Source organism: Lepus europaeus, chromosome 13 (assembly GCF_033115175.1).
Source record: "Lepus europaeus isolate LE1 chromosome 13, mLepTim1.pri, whole genome shotgun sequence".
In the NCBI taxonomy this organism is placed as follows: domain Eukaryota; kingdom Metazoa; phylum Chordata; class Mammalia; order Lagomorpha; family Leporidae; genus Lepus; species Lepus europaeus.
The window spans coordinates 22,486,065-22,505,815 of record NC_084839.1 but is presented as its reverse complement, the minus strand read 5'-3'; the positions used below and the strand labels follow the sequence as shown (position 1 = coordinate 22,505,815).

The following is a 19,751-nucleotide window of genomic DNA, read 5'->3' as shown; positions in this document are numbered from 1 at the left end:
AGAAGAAACTTTCTTAACCTAATAGTAGAGTATTTCCAGTGACTGAAAGCATCTATTGTGTTTACTGGCAGAATGTCCACAGCACTTGTTTAAGATGGAAAAGTGAACAGGGAAGCTTGCTCTTACCACCTTTATTCAGCATCTTATTGGCATCCTAAGTAGCAAACAAGGAAAGGAAATAGGTGTTTGAGTCCCAGGAAGTAAATCTATTGTTACGTGATATCTGTCATTTTAGAGAGCCTCAAAGTCTCTGGATGAATCATAAGTAGTAGCAGCGGGCAGGAGCCACACACGTAAAGCCAGCAGATGCAGAAAAAGGCATCCGGCAGAAGGAAAAGGCAGCTAGGGGAGTGGAGGAGGATATGTGCAGGTCGTATCTGCTAAGGGGTTAATATCCAGACCACGCACAGAACTTAGCTCAACAATGAAAAATAAGTAACTCAGTTGAAAAAACAGCAAAGGGCTTGAATAGACATTTCTCCAGAGATGAGATCCAGATGGCCGACAAGCATATGCAAAAATGCTGATAATCAGTGGACATTAGCGAAATGCAAATCAAAACTAGAGGCCAGCGTTGTGCTGCTTGTGGCACTGGTATCGCATTTCAGGGTGCCATTTTGAGTCCCATGTACTCCACTTCTGATCCAGCTTCCTACTAAAGCACCTGGGAAGGCAGTGGAGGATGGCCCAGGAGCCCAGACACCTGCCACCCACATTGGAGACCAGGGTGGAATTCCTGGCTCCAGGCTTTGACTGGCTCATGTTTGGCTGTTGTGGCATTTTGTGGAATGAAGCAGCAGATGGAAGATTGATTCATTCTCTCTCTCTCTCTCTCTCTGTCTCTCTCTCATTCTCTCTTTCTGTGTGTGTGTGCGCGCATGTGCGTGTGTCTCTGTCTCTGCCTCTCCCTCTCTGTGTCACTTCACCTTTCAAATAAATAAATGAATCTTCAAAAAACTCAAAACCACAGTGAGCTACCACCTCCCATTCATTATGATGGCTACTGTCACAACAACAAAAGAACAAACAGAAACACTGTAGACTTTTGATGGGACGTGGTGTGGGGGTTCCTCAAAAAATTAAAACTGGAACTATCATACGGTCCAGCAGTTTCAGCTCCAGGTATACAAAGGACTTGAAAGCAGGGTCTCACAGAGATACGAGTATGCCTGTGTTTGTAGCGGCACTATTCATGGTAGCTGGGAGATGGACACAGCCCACACATGTCCATCGCTAGTTAACATGGGCTGGCAGGAGAGGACAAAGGGCCATTGTTGTCCACTTGCTGTAGAGTTTTAGTTCTGCAGAATGGAAACATTCTAGATGTTGGTTGTAAAATAGTGTGACTTTAGCTAGCACCATTAAACTATAAGCATAAGAACGGTGGAGATGGTAAATTTTGTTATGCACATGTTACCACGGTTAAAAAATAAAAGATCAGAGTTACTGAACCAAAAAAACTATAGTAAGTAGGAGTAAATCGCAGACATATGTTGATCCTTTATGGAGAATTTGAAACTATTGAAATAAAGACAAAGAGGGTTAAACAGGGGAAGGTATTTGGCCTGGCTGTTAAGATGCCAGTTGAGAGGCCTGGGTTGGTTTCTCTGCTCCTGACTCTGGCTTCCTGCTACTGCACAACCTATGAGGCAGCAGGTGATAGCTCAGGTGATTCAGTCCCCACACTGACATGGGAGACCAGGACTGGCTGCTGGCAGTTGTTTGGGGAGTGAGCCAGTGGATGGGAACTGTGACTTACTCTGTCTCTTTGCCTCTTAAATAAAATAAAAATAAATTTAAAGCACTTTATTTTTTTAAGATTGATTGATTATTTTAAAAGGCAGAATTACAGAGAGACAGATCTTCCATCCGCTGGTTCACTCATCAAATGGCTGCAACGGCCAGAGCTGGGCAGATCAGAAGACAGGAGCCAGGAGCTTCCTCCTGGGTCTCCCACGTGTGTGCAGGTGTCCAAGCACTTGGCCATCTTCCGCTACTTTCCCAGGCACATCAGCAGGGAGCTGGGTTGGAAGCGGAGCAGCCAAGACTTGAACTAGCACTCATATGGGATGCTGGAGATGCAGGCAGTGGCTTTACCTGCACCACTACAATACCAATCCCCACATTTAAAACACTTTAAAAGAAGGCTTAAATCGATAGGGAGATGAATGCATTTTTGGAAAGGACTGTCCAGCATGCAAAGATATAATCAGTTATCTGTCGGCTTAATCAGTTGCCATGGAAATCCCAGTAGGATTTGCTTTGTGATAAGTGATAAAACTGATTCTAAAATTTAAGTGGCGGAGCCAAGAGTCAAAATAATGAAGATTTTCCTAGAGAAGAAAATATGTGTGAGGCACACGTACTAGCTGGAAAATTTAGAGACAACTACAGTAATGAAGTCACTGATTGTTAGTCTGGAGGTAGACATGGAGTATCTATCTAGAAGGAGAAAGAGGTAGACGTGGAGTATCTATCTAGAAGGAAAGAGGTAGACGTGGAGTATCTATCTAGAAGGAAGGAGGTAGACGTGGATTATCTATCTAGAAGGAAGGAGGTAGACATGGAGTATCTATCTAGAAGGAAGAATGGGCTGCTTGCCAAATGAGCCTGAGACAACCGACTGTCCTCTGATAAAGTTGGATTCTTACGTCACAGCCGTGAAGAAAATCAGATCTGTGTGTATTCTGACAAACGTGAGAGGTGCAAGCCATAAGGCTTCCGAAGACAGCGAGCAGGAGCGTCTTTCTGTCCTCAGAGAGGGAAGCGTTTCTGAAGATGCCAGTGGCACGAAACGTGAAGGAGAAGCTTACCGACTTGGGAATGCCAAAACTAGACGACTGTTCCTCAGGGCGGAATAGAGTGAGAACCCTCAAAACGGAGATGTTCTTAAATTGATTTATTTACTTAAAAGAGTTACACAGAGAGAAGAGAGAGAGAAAAAAAAGAGAGAAAGAGCTAGCTTTCGTCCACTGGTTCACTCCCCGGTTGGCTGCAACAGCCAGGGCTGGAAGGTTCTTTGGGTCTCCCACATGGGTGCAGGGGCCCAAGCACTTAAGCCATCCTCCGCTGCTTTCCGAGGTGCGTTAGCCGGGAGCTGGATTGGAACGGAGCAGCCAAGACTCAAAGTGGTGCCAATATGGGATGCCAGCATTCATTGCAGGCTGCAGCTTTACCAGCTTCGCCAAAGAGCTGGCCCCCAAAATGGAGATTTTAAGACCTAACTTTGCTAGGGTTAAAATACAAACAATGTAAAGAACTCTTACAAGGCGAGGGAAGGACAGTTCAGGGCAGTACTGCAGCCAGGTCAGGAACAAGCGTTTTGCAGAAGAAATACCAGTGACCCATAAACGTAGGGCATGGTGCTCCATCTTTGTAGTAGTCGAGGGATTACAATTGAAATTGCAATGCCCTTTATGATGTTGCAGCCCTGCAAGTGTTAAAATGTCTGGCAAAAAAAAGCAAGGATTGGCCCAAAATGGGGAGTTTCAGGAACTCTTTGCAAGAGCTGGTTGGCGTGTTAATGAACGTAAGCTTTTTTTTTTTTTTTCTTTTTTTGACAGGCAGAGTGGATAGTGAGAGAGAGACAGAGAGAAAGGTCTTCCTTTTTGCCGTTGGTTCACCCTCCAGTGGCCGCTGCGGCCAGTGCATTGCGCTGATCCGAAGCCAGGAACCAGGTGTTTCTCCTGGTCTCCAATGCGGGTGAAGGGCCCAAGGACCTGGGCCATCCTCCACTGCCTTCCCAGGCCATAGCAGAGAGCTGGCCTGGAAGAGGGGCAACCGGGATAGAATCCGGCGCCCCAACCGGGACTAGAACCCGGTGTGCTGGTGCCACAAGGCGGAGGATTAGCCTGTTAAGCCACGGTGCCGGCCCGAATGTAAGCTATTTGTAAGAACAAGTCGGCAGTGTGCACAATTCATTACCCAGGGAAGTCCATTCTTCAGAAATTCCCCCACATGGCCCCTGAGAGATATGACCAAGAAAGTTCACAGCAGCATTGTGCAGGAAAGAGAAGAAGTGGAAACAACTCATATGGGCGTCGGTGGAGGGATGGATACATGGACTGTGATGTGATGAGCAATGAGATGCCATCAGGCAGTGCAAAAAATGATTGCGTTAACACACATTAACATGCATGAATCGTAACATCTCAAGTGAAAGAAGCAAGTTGCAGAATCACACATTTGTGCATCTAGATAGGTTTTAAACCTGTTTGAACAGTATTTTGTATGTAATCACTGAAAAAATAAAATCAAGGAAATTTCTACCCAATTTAGAGTAGTGATTACCAGGAGAGGAGGGGGTATGGCGGGAGTGGCACATCTGAGGAAGCTCCAAAGTGACTGTAATCTGCTTCTTAGAACACTGGTAAATGGGTACTTTTTAAAAATAGCTTTTTAAAATTATCTCAAGTTTTTTTTTTAACTTTTAAACTTATATAAAGGGAATAAATTTCACGTATTTCATATATACAGTTTTAAGAGCATAATGCTACTTCCTACTTTACCCTTCTCTCCCTAACTTCCACTCTTCCTCCTCCTCCTCTTCTTATTTTTCTTTTAATTTTTACAATGACATACTTATTTTTTTTAAATAAAGATTTATTTTCCTTTATTGTATTTGAAAGGCAGAGTTACAGGAGAATGAGACAGAGAGAGGTCTTCCATCTGCCAACCTCCGGTTCACTCTCCAAATGGCTGCAATGACTGGAGCAGGGCCGATCTGAAGCCAGGAGCCAGGAGCTCTGCTGTTCCCAAGTGCCTAAGTTGGGAGCTGGATCAGAAGTGGAGCAGCTGGAACTCGAACCAGCACTCATCAGCACCCATGTCAGCATCACAGGTGGTGGCTCAGTCCATGACGCCACAGGCCTGGCCCCAAGGACACACTTCAAGTTTACTTTATAATCACAAGCTTAACCTTCCACTATTATACACATTTTATACCCTCTTTGGTATATTTCTGAAAATATGACCTGTAATATTGGGAAATATTTTGGAATTAGGTGAAGTGAATGAGGTTATTGAAAACACAAAAGAGGGATGGGTGTTGTGGCACGGTGTGTTAGGCCCCTGCCTGGGACACTCAGGTCAGAGTGCCTGGTAAGTCCAGCTGCTCTGCTCTGATCAGCTGCAGGTGATGCACATCCTGGGGGCAACAGGTGTTGACCGCTGTACTTGAGTCCCTGCCACCCACGTGTGACCCGGAGAGGGGCCCTGACTCCTGGCTTTGGCCCAGCCAGGCCCTGGCTTTAGCAGGCGTTTAGGTGATCTGGTTTGAGGGCTGGGCAGAAAACCTACAGAAAGACAGATCACAGAGGGGAGACCCAGAGGAGCATACTGTTGCCTTAACTGAGCAGTGGGTCAGTGATGCGAGTAGCAGGTGCCCAGTGAGGGCCATGAGCCGATGTTAGGGCATCGGTTAGAGCTTATTCTGTAAGTGGTGGGCAGCCTTGAATCGATCTGTAGCAGAAAAGGTGCGCGCTCCCTACGGCCTGGGGAGAGGGGAGATGGGAGGGGAAGACTCCCAGTCTTGTTACAGCTGGTCGCTGGGCCCAGGGTGTGGGGAGCAGGCAGGGGAGAAGCTGGCCTTCCTGCTTTGTGGGCTCTGTAGGCCCTGCAAGAAATTACGTCACAGCTGGGCCTTTCCCAGCATTTGATGTGCTGTGAGGCTAGTGCTGGGTGATCAGCCTGTGTTGTTTCTGAAAAATCGACGTTATTCAGTCTGTATCATGAACAAGTAAGAACTGGCCACGTGGTACTTAAGGCAAACCAGTTTTTACTGATGTTGTTAAGACAGCAAGCAGTGTATACAAGTCCTGCAGAGATATGCTGTTGATAAGGCCAGAGTTCTGTTTTCAAGGGGCCTGTTTGATAACAGACTGCAGAGGCAGTAGAATAAAAAGTTTGAACTTTTCTTGCAGTTAATAGCCTGCCAGGACAATCTCAGATGATGGTGCTTATTTGAAGGGCACTGGATGGACAATACGGGCTTTAGAAGTAAATGTAGTACAAAGTGTAACGTGGCGTGTTGTGTTGTGTGTGTATCTACTATTAAACTTCAGGCGTGGTGGTCTTTAGATTTGGTGCCTGTTACTGTACCTTCCTGAGAAAGGTGCGCACACTCGTAGAGCACAGTGTATAATTCCCAGCCTCATGCCGGCTGCCCGGACACGTGAATGCGCTCCTCCTTGCTGGTCTGCGCACACCCCGTGCTCCGCTTCACATTTATTTTGGGAATGTTCTCATGTCTTGAGATGTGGCTTAGTCAGCTCCCTTGCTAATGTCCGTGAACTGTGCACTCTCAGCAGTACACTGGCCTCTTAGTCTTGTGGCCCATCCAGAAGTTCTGGCTCTTGACGGGCGGGTCAACTTTAACACTTACAAAACTGAGCCGGAGACATTGAAAGAGGAAATCCACGCACAGCAAGCTTGCAGCGCCCAAGGGAAGTCTCGCGTTCCTGATACTGTGGCTGTGGGAGACGGGAGGGAGGGGCTGCAGAGGCCAGGGCGCCATTCAACTCCTTGTCTTCCAGGCCCAGTCATCTTGACTATAAAGAAATGCGATTTGTATTTGAAATGGTGTTTTCTAAGCTCGTGTCCCTAAGTTCTTTCGAAATTCTTTTTTGTTTTTTTGAGGAGTTAATTCCTAATTTCCTTATTTTCTGCCTTGACACAGAAATCCCCTGCGAAGAAGCTGAGCCATGCAATTAGTAAATCTTTGGGGTGTGTGCCCACCAGAGAGCCCTCGCATCCTGTGTTTCCTGAGCAGCCAGAGAAACCACTGGATCTTGCACATATAGTGTAAGTACAGTGTGGGTTTGGGTGTGGGGACCACACTTGGCCTTGCACACCTGGTGTAAGTACAGGCCTGGGTGCGGGTATGGGCCATCCTGGCCACACTTGGCCTTGCACACATGGTATAAGTGCACACCTGGGTGTGGGTGCAGGTGCAGGTCATCCCAGCCACACTTGGCCTTGCACACGTGGTATGAGTTCATGTATGGTTGTGGGTGCAGGCCATCCTGGCCACACTTGGCCTTGCACACGTGGTGTGAGTGCACATCTGGGTGTGAGTGCGGGCCATCCTGGCCACATTTGGCCTTGCACACGTGGTGTGAGTGCACGTCTGGGTGTGGGTGTGGATGCAGGTCATCCTGACCACACTTGGCCTTGCACACCTGGTGTGAGTACAGGCCTGGGTGCTGGTACAGGCCATCCTGGCCACACTTGGCCTTGCATACGTGGTGTGAGTGCACATCTGGGTGTGGGTACTGGCCATCCTGGCCACACTTGGCCTTGCACATGTGGTGTGAGTGCACGTCTGGATGTGGGTGCGTGCCATCCTGGACCAGGGGCCTTGTGATCAAAACCAGACGTGAGCTCAGGTGGACATTGAGCTTCCTGAGCTTTACGTTCCTTGCGGGGAACGTGGACTTCAGTTTTCATCTCTCCCGGCTGCTGCGAATGTCTGCATGGAAGCCTGCTGCTTGACTCCTGCAGCCCAAGTCTCACGGCAGCCCCCGGAACATGAGGATGCCGGGAGCAGCTCCTGGGCTGGCTTTAGCAGGTGGCCCTTTGTTCTTCCCGTGTTCTTCACTTACAAGAGTGTGGGAGGTAGTTCCTCCGCTCCAGCGATAGTGCTCGTAGGGACTTAAATTACCTTACCTAGAATCAGCCTGTTCACATGTGTGCTCTTCCCTCCCCCGTGTACATACATGCACGCGTACATACTTGTATATGTATGCACTTTAGTATTCATACCAAATACAGCAAACACTAAGAGGGAACCAGAAGGAGAAACAGTAGAAGAGGAAAGTGAGGAGGAGGAGAAACAGTGACGTGAGGATGAAGCCTCTGTGAAGGGATTCCTTGCTCGAATTACCTGGCAGTCTCAGGTTCACTCTGCGAGGGGGCTCTGGAAGTCTCGTTGGGAGTCTGCTCCATCTGAGGCCGTTGGACTGAGCAGGCTCTCGGGATCACTCCCATTCGTAACTCCATGGACCAGCCCTCCCAGTTTTCATGATCCTCTCTCCACTTTAAAGTTGGTTACCTTTGTAATTTTAAATAATATTTTAAAAACTGTTTCTGTTAACTTCTTTCCATTTCTACCGTGCACTGAGAAAACTAGCAACTCCTGTCTACTCCGTTTCCTTCTAACTTGTGCCGTCTGTGCCAAGGCTGGCGATATTTCTGTTCTCTCCTGTGGGCGTGGCTAAGTCTTCTGAGCTTCATTGGGGGTTAACTATAAAGATGGAAACCCAAGTGATGGCCTCCACCGCCGCCCCGGCCAGGAGTGTGCAAGGCCCCAGCGTGGGTTCCTGGGGCACCTGCTTCTCATCCAAGTGCCCTGGGCTCTTCATGCTTCTGAACCACGGACTGCTCAGAATCGCCACAGTGACCTGAGGACAGGACAGGCTTTCTCTGTGGTTTCTGTCACTTTCCCCAGTGCTTTTCTTCTCACGTCCCCACGACGTTCCAAGAGACAGTTTACTTCTCTGTGGTCCTGTTTACATTCTCTTTTTTCATCTGTTTTGTTTTTGGTTGGTATTTTTATGCCACATTAAAAAGAAAAATTGATGTGCCCCAACATTGTAGTGATCTCCTTTTTCCTTTAGATTTTGAAGATGTCCCCATTCACATAACGTGGCTCATTCATCTGGAACACATTTTTATGTGTGGTGTGATGTGGAATACCCTCCTGTTTCCCTCTCTCACTCTCCGCCCCCAACCCCCGTCTTTTTCTCTCTCCCTGTCTCCATGTGAATAATCACTTCTCTCAGGGCCACTTACTGGATACTGCATCATTTCCCGTTGACCTACAATGCCGCCATTGTCAAAGATGAAGTTTCCAGATACGCATGAGCCGGTTTCTGTTCCTCTGGTCAAATTGTCTGCCCCCGTGCCAGTGTCACACTCTCTGAATTACTGTGTAGTAGTAGCGATCTTTTCCAGGAGTCTTGTCTGTGCTTTGCCCTTTGCACTTTGATGTAAATTGTAGAGTCAGCTTGTTGTTCCTCATAACATTTTGAGGTTCTGATTAGAAATGCATCCTATCGGAAGATCAAATTGGGCAAAAGTAATATCCTTTGTATAGGAAATCTTACATCCCCTGAATGTCTTTCCATTTGTTTGTATATCTTTTTGTGTTTTTAAGTAAAGTTTTATAATTTTTCCCCACAAAGGTCTTGTATCTATTAGATTGAGTATCCTTTATTTGTTGCTGCTGTTATAGATAGTGTGTTTTTTCTCCTGCAGCTTTTTTGAGATGTATTTTACCTGTGATAAAATAGCCCAGCTTTAAGCATACTGTAGGATAAGTTTTGTGGCTCTAAGTTGTCATGCAGTTGGAATCTTTTGAATTGTGTTTCCTAGCAGTTTTTTTGCTGGTGTTTGGAAATGCAGGTGGTTTAGTATTTTAGTCCAGTATCCACGTTGTTTAAGTTGCTAGTTTATTCTAGTAACTTGACTCAGATTCTTTTGGATTTTCTGTAAACAGTGATATCACCTGCAAATAATGACAACTTTGTTTCTTATCTTTCATATCCTACACTTTTGAAAATTCATCATACTTTGGGGATTAATCATACGTTGGATCTGGGTAGGAATTTCTTGTTGCCTAAGACACAGTTGTTGGATTGAAGGTTGTGCGTGTCCTGAACAGAAGGGTGTGGGGAATCCGACAGTTCTGTGTCGGCTGTGAGTTCCTGTCTTTCCCGCCGGGCAGCCCCATCGCCAGCTTCTGCCTGCCTAGCCTGGCTCGTTTCTTACTGGGCCTAGAAGGGGCAGGAAGCTGAAGGGAGTCAGGGTAGCTGGGATTCACAGCAGCACTCCTGAACACGGGAGTACCCGCCCATCAGCCGTTTCAAAGTTCGGTTTTCAGAGGACCCATTTTGATCTTGATGATTTCTGATTGGATATGTTATAATTAATATAATTTTGATGATTTCTGATTGGATGTGTTATTCTAAAGAGGTCTGAAATAAGTTATTTTATGTGCAAGAACAGCCTCTTGGAGTGTAAATATTTCCTTGGAAATATTCCTGTGGAATATTCACAGTGCCTGTGAAACTGTTTTTGGTCTAAATACCAGAATGGTAGAAATTCTTGAAAGTTTGTGATAATTTCTTGATGAGCCCCACAGTTTCTGACCATTGCATCCCAAAGAAATGTCACTCACTCACCCTTCCCGAGAAGGAATGCACATCACGTAGCGTCCGACGTGGGTGAAGTGGCTCTACAACACGCTGTCTTCCCCGTGCTCTGGACTTGTCCTGAGGGCAGGCTAAGGGAGGCTTTGTGCAGAATGGCATTGACAGTGCAGCCAGGAAGTGAGTAGGCATCAGCCCGGGCCCAGGGCGGCAGGCTGCCAAGGAGGGAAGACCTCATGGTAAACTGAAGAGTTGTAGTTGGGGGAGGGCATGGTGGATTTTCCATGCTAAAAACACTCAGCACCTGCTGTGTGCACGTGGGGAGTGAGACAGAGGGAGAAAGACAAGTGGCTGGCCATGGGATTTTCTTGGGAAGCCAGGAGGGGGATGGTGGCCCTTGAAGCTCTCGCAGTGGTGGCAGTGGAGAGAGGAATTTACAGACACTTAGAAAGTCCATGTTTTACCGTCGCTGCATGCCCAGAAATAAAAGCAAAGATCCAATAGAAACTTGGGGTAGAAATTGAAGCTACTAAGTAGGAGAAAAGGTCTATGGTGATGCCCGTTGTCCACGAGCACAGCCCTCCCGGATCCAGGACTGAAGTGTGCAACATTTGCAGGGCTCTGCTGTGCCCCGCAGTAGCAGCCCATGTGGCGCGATGGCTCAGAAGGCGTGTCACTGAGCCCAGCGACCAAGTGGCGGGCCTTAGCCCAGGCAGCCACTGAGCCGTGGCCTTGCTCCTGACACCACCTCAGGCTTCCAGCACTGCAGACACACCGACTTGTTCAACAGTGTCTGTTGCAGAAACGTGAGTGAGTTCAGTGTCATAGCTTCAGACCAGAGCCAACCTTGAACCGTTGGAGTTTGGTTGGTTGATAGGAGGGAGACAAGCAGAGGTGACGGAAGGAAAACTAGATGATGGAAAATTAAGAGACTTCCATCTGCTGTTCTCCCTGGAGTGGTGACAGTAAAACCCGCCTTTATTACCTCAGAACACTGTCTGTGGATAGTGCGTATGGAACTGCTTCTACGGGGTTGAGCTGCTGTAAGTAACTTAAACCTTTCAAAAGAAGCACAGTCGTATCATGGGAACATAAACTCCGCAAAGGCTAGGACTTCTCCTGGGTGCTAGTGCGTCCCAGGCTCTGCGTAGTGCTGGGCCCAGCAATGAATGAGCGTAAACAGAGTTAGCACAAGCAAGCAGCTCCCCTTCAGCACGGTGTGCGTGTGGTGCCCTGAGACAGTCACATGGGTTTTCCCAAAGCCTCCACTAGATGTCAGGAGTGTTTCCCTGTGTTCCTCCTGCAGAGGGGCCGAGAACATGGAGTAAACAAGATTCGTCAAATACTCCTCAACACTTGCATTGGAAACAAAACCGACTCACTTAGCAACACTCGGCACTTCTGCCTTCTATGTCCCAGAGAAATCGGGGCTTCTTTTGGTTGAAACGTTTTCCTACAATTCCCAGCTCTTGATATCTCTGAGAGAATCTCTGCTATTCTAATCAAGCAATTTGCTCTTGCTTAGGACTTAATTATCTAACCCCATGGTCCCTAAGCCTGATTTCTTTAATGAGTAGTTAGTCACCATTACGTTTCTGAGAGAAAGCAGAACTTCCTGGCGTCGGCTTAGCGTGTGCGTTCTTACATTCCAGCAAGTGTCCCGCCACACACCTGGGATTCACCTCTTCTCTCCAGGAGGCTGGAAAGCCACACCTGCAAGCTGAAGCCAGCTGGTTGTGTGGCCTATGTTCCAAGAATGTTTTCTGTTATTTTTAAGTGGTTGACGGTAAATAAGAAGGGTAGTATTCTGTGAGGTGAAATTTACGTGGAATTTAAATATCGCTGTCCATAAATAAAGCTGCTCTGGGGCCCGGCCACACCCACTCGTGTCCACGTTGTTGTGGTCACTTTGGGGCTGCAGTGAGAGAGTCCGGTCGTTGTGATGGAGGCCGTTTGGACCCCAGAGCCTAAGACATCCGGTATCTGGCCTTTGTCGGGCAGAGTTTGTGACACTTTTTTTTAAAGTGATGGGTGAGGTTAATGTTGGAAATGGCTTTTGTGACCAAGGCGCTTGTGGTGAATTGTCCCAAACTAAACTCAGCTCCTCGATGTTTGCAATTCTTTTTGTAAGCTAGATTTGTTTTTCATTTTCAAAGAGTTATTAACTGGTTTTACTATATTTCCAAACAAATTGTTAGATGTCGTATAATTTATGATATTGATAAGTTGGTCTGGGTCGAAACCGCAGTCTTCCACAAGCATTTTTATATTTGAGAGACAGAGAGCAGGAGAGAGAGACAGGTATGTATAGAGAATCCCCCCAGTGGTTCATTCCCCACATGCCTACAATGGCTAGGGTTGGGCCGGCGGTGAAACCAGGAGCTTAGAACTCAACGCAGATCTGGTGGTGGGGGGGGGCAGGGGCCCAGCTTCTTGAGCATCTCCTGCTGCCTCCCAGAGTCTGCGTTGGTAGGATGCCAGAATGAGGAGCAGAGAGCCAAGACTCCAGATCTAGGCAGCCGGCACCTTAGCTGCCAGGTCACACAGCCTGCCCCTGCGGGCATTTTTGGAGTCCGCACTGCCGAGTCGCGCTGTGGTTTGGTGCAGAGGGTAGAGTCTCACTTGAGGCATTGGCCGGGTGGGGCCTTTCTCTAGGACCACAAGGTGGACTGGCGTGCTAGTCACTTGAGAGGAGTATCGATTCCCTGTGGGTCTCCTGGTCTCCTCAGACTGATCCGGTTTGGGAAATTATACTGTGGGGCTGTTTCTGACTGGTAAATATTGTACTTTCATTCTTAACTCTGTCATGGTTTTGAAAAACAAAAAGCAAAACAAAACAGAAAACCCCAGAACCCTGCCCTTGGCGGTGTGATCTGCACACCAGTGGGCCATCATGCACCTGCAATCTCATGTCTGTGGATTTTGGTCTTTTAGGAGAAGAAAAGTTGTTTCTTGTTTTCTGATTCACGCAGCTGTGAGTGTTGAAGCTGTTTGGCTGTTGGCTCACAGCTTATGTGGCGGTACTCGGGCCTTGCACTTGGCTGGACTGGTTCTGAACACCTTGCAGTCGAGGAATGCAGGGCTTCGCGGACCTCGCTGTCCAGCAGGTCCTGTGTCACCTGCAGGGGGCTTTCATCCTTTCACACTGGCGGTCCCTGCTTGCCTTGGAAGACGCCTCAAGGTAGTCCTAGAGACAGGATAGGACTTTCCCTTTAGTGTGTGTGTGTGTGTGCGTGTGTGTGTGTACTGGGAGGGGGGGCGTTACATACCCTCACTAATCCATCCCTCAGAATCTATACATGTGGTCTCTGTGTGTGTACAAGAAACGGAGAGGGGCGGGCACCTGAACAGCCCGCGTGTTGACCTTGGTGCATTAAGGAGAGGCAGCATTATTTAGAACAGTGAAACTCAGAGCTACCACGGCTGACTCCTAGCAGGGGAATGGTTCCACGTGGCTGTGGCTCTGTTCTGCTGAGCTGTGTCCTCCCTGTGGGGTTTCCTCACCTGTTCACCACTGCCTGCCGTAGAGCACCCAGCTTGTAAACCTGGAGTCTTGCATGCCTCAATTCATCATCCCTTGGTTTTCTCTAATTTTGTTTTTGTTTCTGTTTTTTTGGTTTTTTTTCTGGTGACAACACATAACGTAAACTTTACCATCTTAACTGTCTTTAAAGGTCCCGTTCAGTAGCGTTACTTCGCATTTCTGTGAAGCAGATTTGCGGAACTTCTCACCTTGCACTTCTGAAATGCTATCCCCATTAGACAATACGTCCTTTCCCATTGTACCACCCCGCGGTAACCACGTCTGTCAGTCTGACTCCTCTGCATACCGCCGAGAGGCAGACTCATGTGCTCTTGGTGGTGTTGTGACCGGCTGTTTCCTGAGCGTGAGGTCCTCCAGGTTCAGGCATGTCGCATGTAGCGTGTGGCAAGAATGCCTTGATTTTTAAGGAATTTTACTATTCCATTGTTTGTATGTGTCACATTTTGCTTCTCCATTCATCTGGTTGCACACACACAGGTCGGGTCCCCTGTACCTCCTGTGAATGTGGAAACCCGCTCTGATGCCTATGTCCGCCTGCTGAGCAGCAGAACCACTTCCGTCCTGTGTTTGATTCTTAAGGAGTTGCCACAGGGGTTGCACCGTGATGTTAACACTTTCTTGTGCCTGTTTTGTGATTGGATTGTTTATCTTAGCATTACTGAGTTTTAATAACTCTTCGTATATTTTAACACACTTTTTTTTTTATCTAATATGTGTTTATTACTCTATAATGATAATTTTATATGCTTTTGTTTGGAATTATTTTGTCATTTGATTAATTTCCTATGCAACTATGATTTCCCTCAAGTCTCTCAATATGACAGACAAAATCATAGAGTTGTTCAGTTTCTTGTTTCAATTCCTTGGCCCTTCCACCCTGCCTGTACCCCTCTGCTGTGCTGTTGTAAGTTCCTGGGCCCAGCTCCTTCCTTTAGCTCCTCTTCCCCACTGCTCTGGGATTTTGCTGGGAACTGGCACCTGGCCTGGACCAGGCTGCTGGAGTGTCCTACTGCAGGTGGGTGGTCTCCCTCAGAAATCCCCCACTCCAAGGCCCGGGGATGCAGGGCCACCTCGATGCTGCTCTTCTCAGCTCTGGGTTTGGGGTGCTGCAGCCTCTCTACTGGATTCTGGCCTTCTCACACAGGCGTTTGGTCTCTGTATTGTTAAATCCAAATTTCTGTGAGGGATGAGAGGTGGGACTTCCTGATGCACCCACATACAATGTCACTCCAAAGGGCTTTGGATTTTGATAGAAATGCCCAAGCAATCCAGTGGGGAAAAGAATTTAACACACATTTTTAAGATGTAGGATTTTTCAAATAATGTTACCCAATTTATGTCTTGGTTTTTCATGACCTTTTGAAGAACAAAGTTTCTAATTCTGGGGAAGACTGGCTGGTCGATTTTTTCTTCTTAGAGTGTGTTTCTGGTATCCTATATAAGAAATCTTTGCCTAACCCAAGGTCACAAATATTTTCTCGGCCGGCGCCGTGGCTCAACAGGCTAATCCTCCGCCTTGCGGCGCCGGCACACCGGGTTCTAGTCCCGGTCGGGGCACCGGTCCTGTCCCGGTTGCCCCTCTTCCAGGCCAGCTCTCTGCTGTGGCCAGGGAGTGCAGTGGAGGATGGCCCAAGTGCTTGGGTCCTGCACCCCATGGGAGACCAGGAGAAGCACCTGGCTCCTGCCATCGGAACAGCGCGGTGCGCCGGCCGCAGCGCGCTACCGCGGCGGCCATTGGAGGGTGAACCAACGGCAAAAGGAAGACCTTTCTCTCTGTCTCTCTCTCTCTCTCACTGTCCACTCTGCCTGTCAAAAAAAAAAAAATATTTTCTCATAAAGTTTTTATAGTTTTAACCCTTACATCCCAGTGTTTAGTCCGTTCCTGTGTCAATTCTGAGTTGATGTTGTGTATGGTTTGAGGTAAATGTCCAAGTTCCTGTTTTGCTGTGTTTATCCAGGACCATTTGTTGAATTCATTGAATTGGCCTCGCACCTTTGGCAAAATCAATTGACTATAAATGTAAAGGTTTAGCTATTCCTTTGACTTCTATTTGGATCTGGCCACACGATCTTGATTGCTGTGATTTAATAGTAAGTTTTGAACCCGACTAGTGTAAATTATCTTTTTTTCAAAATTATTTTGGCTAGTCTCGGCCCTTTGCATTTCCATATAAATTTTAGCTTGCACCTGTTAACTTCATTATATATATTTGTTTAAATTAATTCTTTCCCCCTCTTTTACCTCCTGAGAATTCGTGCTGTTTCTTCTTCATCTATGTGTGTATGTGGGTGTGGGTATCTGTTTGTTCTTTTCGCTTTGATTTCTTTTATTGCCTTCTTTGTTTGCATTTGGGTAGCTAATCCTGTGTAAGATTCAGTCATCTTAAATGTTTACCAAGGGGGCCCGGCGCTGTGGCATAGTGGGTAAAGCTGCCGCCTATAGTGCTAGTATCCCATATGGGTGCCTGTTCAAGTCCCAGCTCCCCCACTTCCGATCCAGCTCTCGGCTTTGGTCTGGGAAAGCAGTAGAAGATGGCCCAAGTCGTTGGGCCTCTGAACTGGTGTGGGAGACTTGGAAGAAGCTCCTGGCTCCTGGCTTCGGATTGGTGCAGCTCCAGCCATTGTAGCCATCTGGGGAGTGAACGGGTGGATGGAAGATTTCTCTCTCTCTCTCTCTCTCTCTGTAACTCTGTCTTTCAAATAAATAAATAAATCTTAAAAAAAAATGTTTACCAAATCCTTGGTTGTGGCCACAACCATGGAGATATTTCCTTTGATTGAACCCAGTTTTATATCCTGTTTAATAATAATGTTATTGAAAAATCTTTTTGAGATTTTTCAAAGATATTCTATTTTGTGTCAACTTATACTACTAGTCAGCTGTTTCTGAAACCATGTTATATTCGTGTAAAAGAAACTCAGAGTTACTAGGACCCACTTATTGATTGAGCGTTATGTCTGTGCCATGACGTAATCCAGTACATATTAGTTCTTCGTTCTTACCCCTTCAGTGACTCCTCCGAAGGCTGAAGTCTGTACAGTGGTCAGCAAGGCCCTGGGAGACCTGGCTCCTGCCGGCCTCTCAGCTCCAGTTCCTTTTACTGCCTTCCTGGTCTCCCTTCTCTTTGTTATACTAGTTTTGTTCTTTGAACATGGCAAGTACACTCCCACCTTTGCATCTCCAACTCTTCTATCTAAAATAGCAGCATTGGGGCAGCCTTTTGGCCTGGTAGTTAAGGCACTGGTTAAGATGTGCATATCTTATATTAGAGTACCTGGGTTCAGTACCCATCTCTGGCTCCTGCCTCCAGCTTCCTGCTAATGTACACCCCAGGGGTACAGTGGTGGTAGCTCAAGTTACTGGGTTTCCTACCACCCCTGTGGGAGATGTGCATAGAATTTCCAGTTCCTGGCTTTGACCCCGCCATCCTGGGGCTGTTGTGGGCATCTGGGAATTAAATCAGCTGATGGGAGGTGTCTGTCTGTCTATTTGTGTGTATCTCTATCTCTTGTGTCTCAAAAAATGAATAAACTTGCTGGCGGCACGGCTCAATAGGCTAATCTTCTGCCTGTGGCGCCAGCACTGGGTTCTAGTCCCGGTTGGGGCACCGGATTCTGTCCCAGTTGCTCCTCTTTCAGGCCAGCTCTCTGCTGTGGCCCGGGAGTGCAGTGGAGGATGGCCCAAGTCCTTGGGCCCTGCACCCGCATGGGAGGCCAGGAAAAGCACCTGGCTCCTGCCTTCGGATCAGCGCGGTGCACCAGCCACAGCGGCCATTGGGGGGTGAACCAACGGAAGGAAGACCTTTCTCTCTGTCTCTCTCTCTCTCACTGTCCACTCTGCCTGTCCAAAAAATAAATAAGTAAATAAACTTTAAAAGAAAAAGTCATCATCAGTTGTTCTGTGTCTGCTCCCCTTGCACTTACCATTACACTCTGTTCGTTTTTCTGTCTGTAATCCCTGCCTGAGTAGACAGCAAACCCAGTGAGGACAGTGACTTTGTTTTATACATATATGTATTTCTGGGATTAGAATGAGTCTAGAAAATATGAGGAGACTTCTCAAAGTTTTTAGAAAATGAAATTAAAAGGTAGGGTTTGTGGAGCAGGCATTGTGGTGTAGCGGCCACCAGCATTCCATATCCGAGTGCCTGGGTTCGATCCTGCCTCCGCTCCTGGTTCCAGCTTCCTGCTGTTGCACACCTTGGGAGGCAGCAGCTGATGGCCCAAGGATCTGGGTTTCTACCACCCACATGTGAGACCCAACTTGAGTTCCCAGCTCCTGTCTGCTGCTTGTCCCAGCCCTGCTACTGCAGGCATGAGGAGGTGGGAGCTCTCTCGCTCTCGCTCGCTCTCTCTTGCTTTCAAACTTAAAAAAGAAAAGATAAATTTTTTTGTGGGAAAAATTTTGCAATCCATGAATTCAGGAATCTTCTAAAGGTTCATGGAAATGTGTTTTTGAAGCGGCCATGCATGGGTTTCACAATTTTTTGCACCAAAATAAACTTAATTTTGTCATTTGGTTTTCCACAGACATTTTTAAGATCTGCCCTCAGAGATTTGTTTTATTTATGAACATGAGTGAGTAAATGCATATATATGTATATGTGCTCACAGCTTATTAATAGCAGCGACATTCATGAAACATACATCTATTATAAGAAATGATACCAGTATGTCATGATGAAGCAGGCTTTTTTTTCTATATTTTTTGTGTTAGGGCTAATAATAAAAATTTGGATAGAAGACTTTGATCCTCCAGTTTATTATGATTTTTAAAAAAGATTTATTTATCTGAAAGGCAGAGGTACAGAGAGAGGGAAGGAGAGAGAGGGAGACAGAGATCTTCCATCCACTGGTCACTCCTCAAATGGCTCCAATGGCCAGAACTGAGCCACGCCAAAGCAAGGAGCCAGGAATTTCTTCTGGGTCTCCCACACGGGGTGGCAGGAATCAAGCACTTGGGCCATCTTCCACTGTTCTCCAAGGTGAATTAGCAGGGAGCTGGATTGGAAGTAGAGCAGCCGGGTCTCGAATTGGCACCCCTATGGGATGTTGGCAATGATTCTTTTTAAAACCTTTGTAAAATGTTCATTCTTAATAATGGGGAAATCTTTTTTTTTTTTTTTTTGGAACTTTATTTCAGGCAGACATTGAACCTCAGAATTGTATTTCATTGAGTGGAATTTCTTTTTTTTTTAATATTTATTTATTTACTTGAAAGAGTTACACAGAGAGAAGGAGAGAGAGAGAGAGAGAAACAGAAAGAGAGGGATAGGGAGGAGAGGCCTTCCATCTGCTAGTTCACTCCCCAATTGGCCGCAACTGCTGGAGCTATGCTGATCTGAAGCCAGGAGCCAGGAACTTCCTCTGGGTCTCCCACATGGGCGCAGGGACCCAAGCACTTGGGCCATCTTCCACTACTTTCCCAGGCCACAGTAGAGAGCTGGATTGGAAGTGGAGCAGCTGGGACTTGAACTGGCACCCATATGGGATGCCAGCGCTACAAGCGGGTGGTTTTACCCGCTACACCACAGCGCCACCCCTGAGTGGAATTTCTTAATAAAATTTGCCTACTGGTTGCAATTTCAAGTATTGTGTATATTTCTTAGTACCTTCACAAGTCTTTTTTTTTTTTACCACTTTTTACTTGTGCCTGATGTTAGAACCTGCTTTCTGGGAGTGTTTCAAACAGTTTGTGGAAAAATGGACTTGAAAGACAAGTTTACTTTGATGCAAAACATTTTGAAATCCATGCATAGTTTTTTTTATAACTCCATAAACTTTTTGAAGAACCCTCATTAGCCGCTTTTCAGTCTTAAATCTCTGATCTGTGCGTGTTTCTAACAAACTAGTCTCCTAGTCCATTGCTTTTGTCGTGTGGCCTCTCTGTTTATCAGTCTACAAAACCCCACTGCCCATAGCCTTAGAGAGGCACTCCTTAGGCTGGAATGCAAGGTCCTGTGTTTCTTTTTGAACCTTATCTCTTGGTAGTGTGTGCAGTACCAAGCCTGTGTCTTGGCCAGACCTGCCTCCCTCCCGCCCTTTAAAAGTTTATATCA

The 19,751-nt window shown here is 46.9% G+C and overlaps 1 protein-coding gene across 24 annotated transcripts in view; it reads left to right on the top strand.

The window, feature by feature from the left end:
• Nucleotides 1–19,751, top strand: part of DTNB (dystrobrevin beta) — a 247,487-nt gene that overhangs the window by 119,446 nt on the left and 108,290 nt on the right. For all 24 annotated transcript variants that reach the window (XR_009867789.1, XR_009867788.1, XR_009867785.1 and 21 more), the window contains one exon: nucleotides 6,677–6,801. Coding sequence is in view for 16 of the 24 variants with exons in the window: in XM_062209094.1 (XP_062065078.1) it covers nucleotides 6,677–6,801 (125 nt within the window). In the remaining 8 variants the exon portion in view is untranslated. The remainder of the gene's footprint in view (nucleotides 1–6,676; nucleotides 6,802–19,751) is intronic.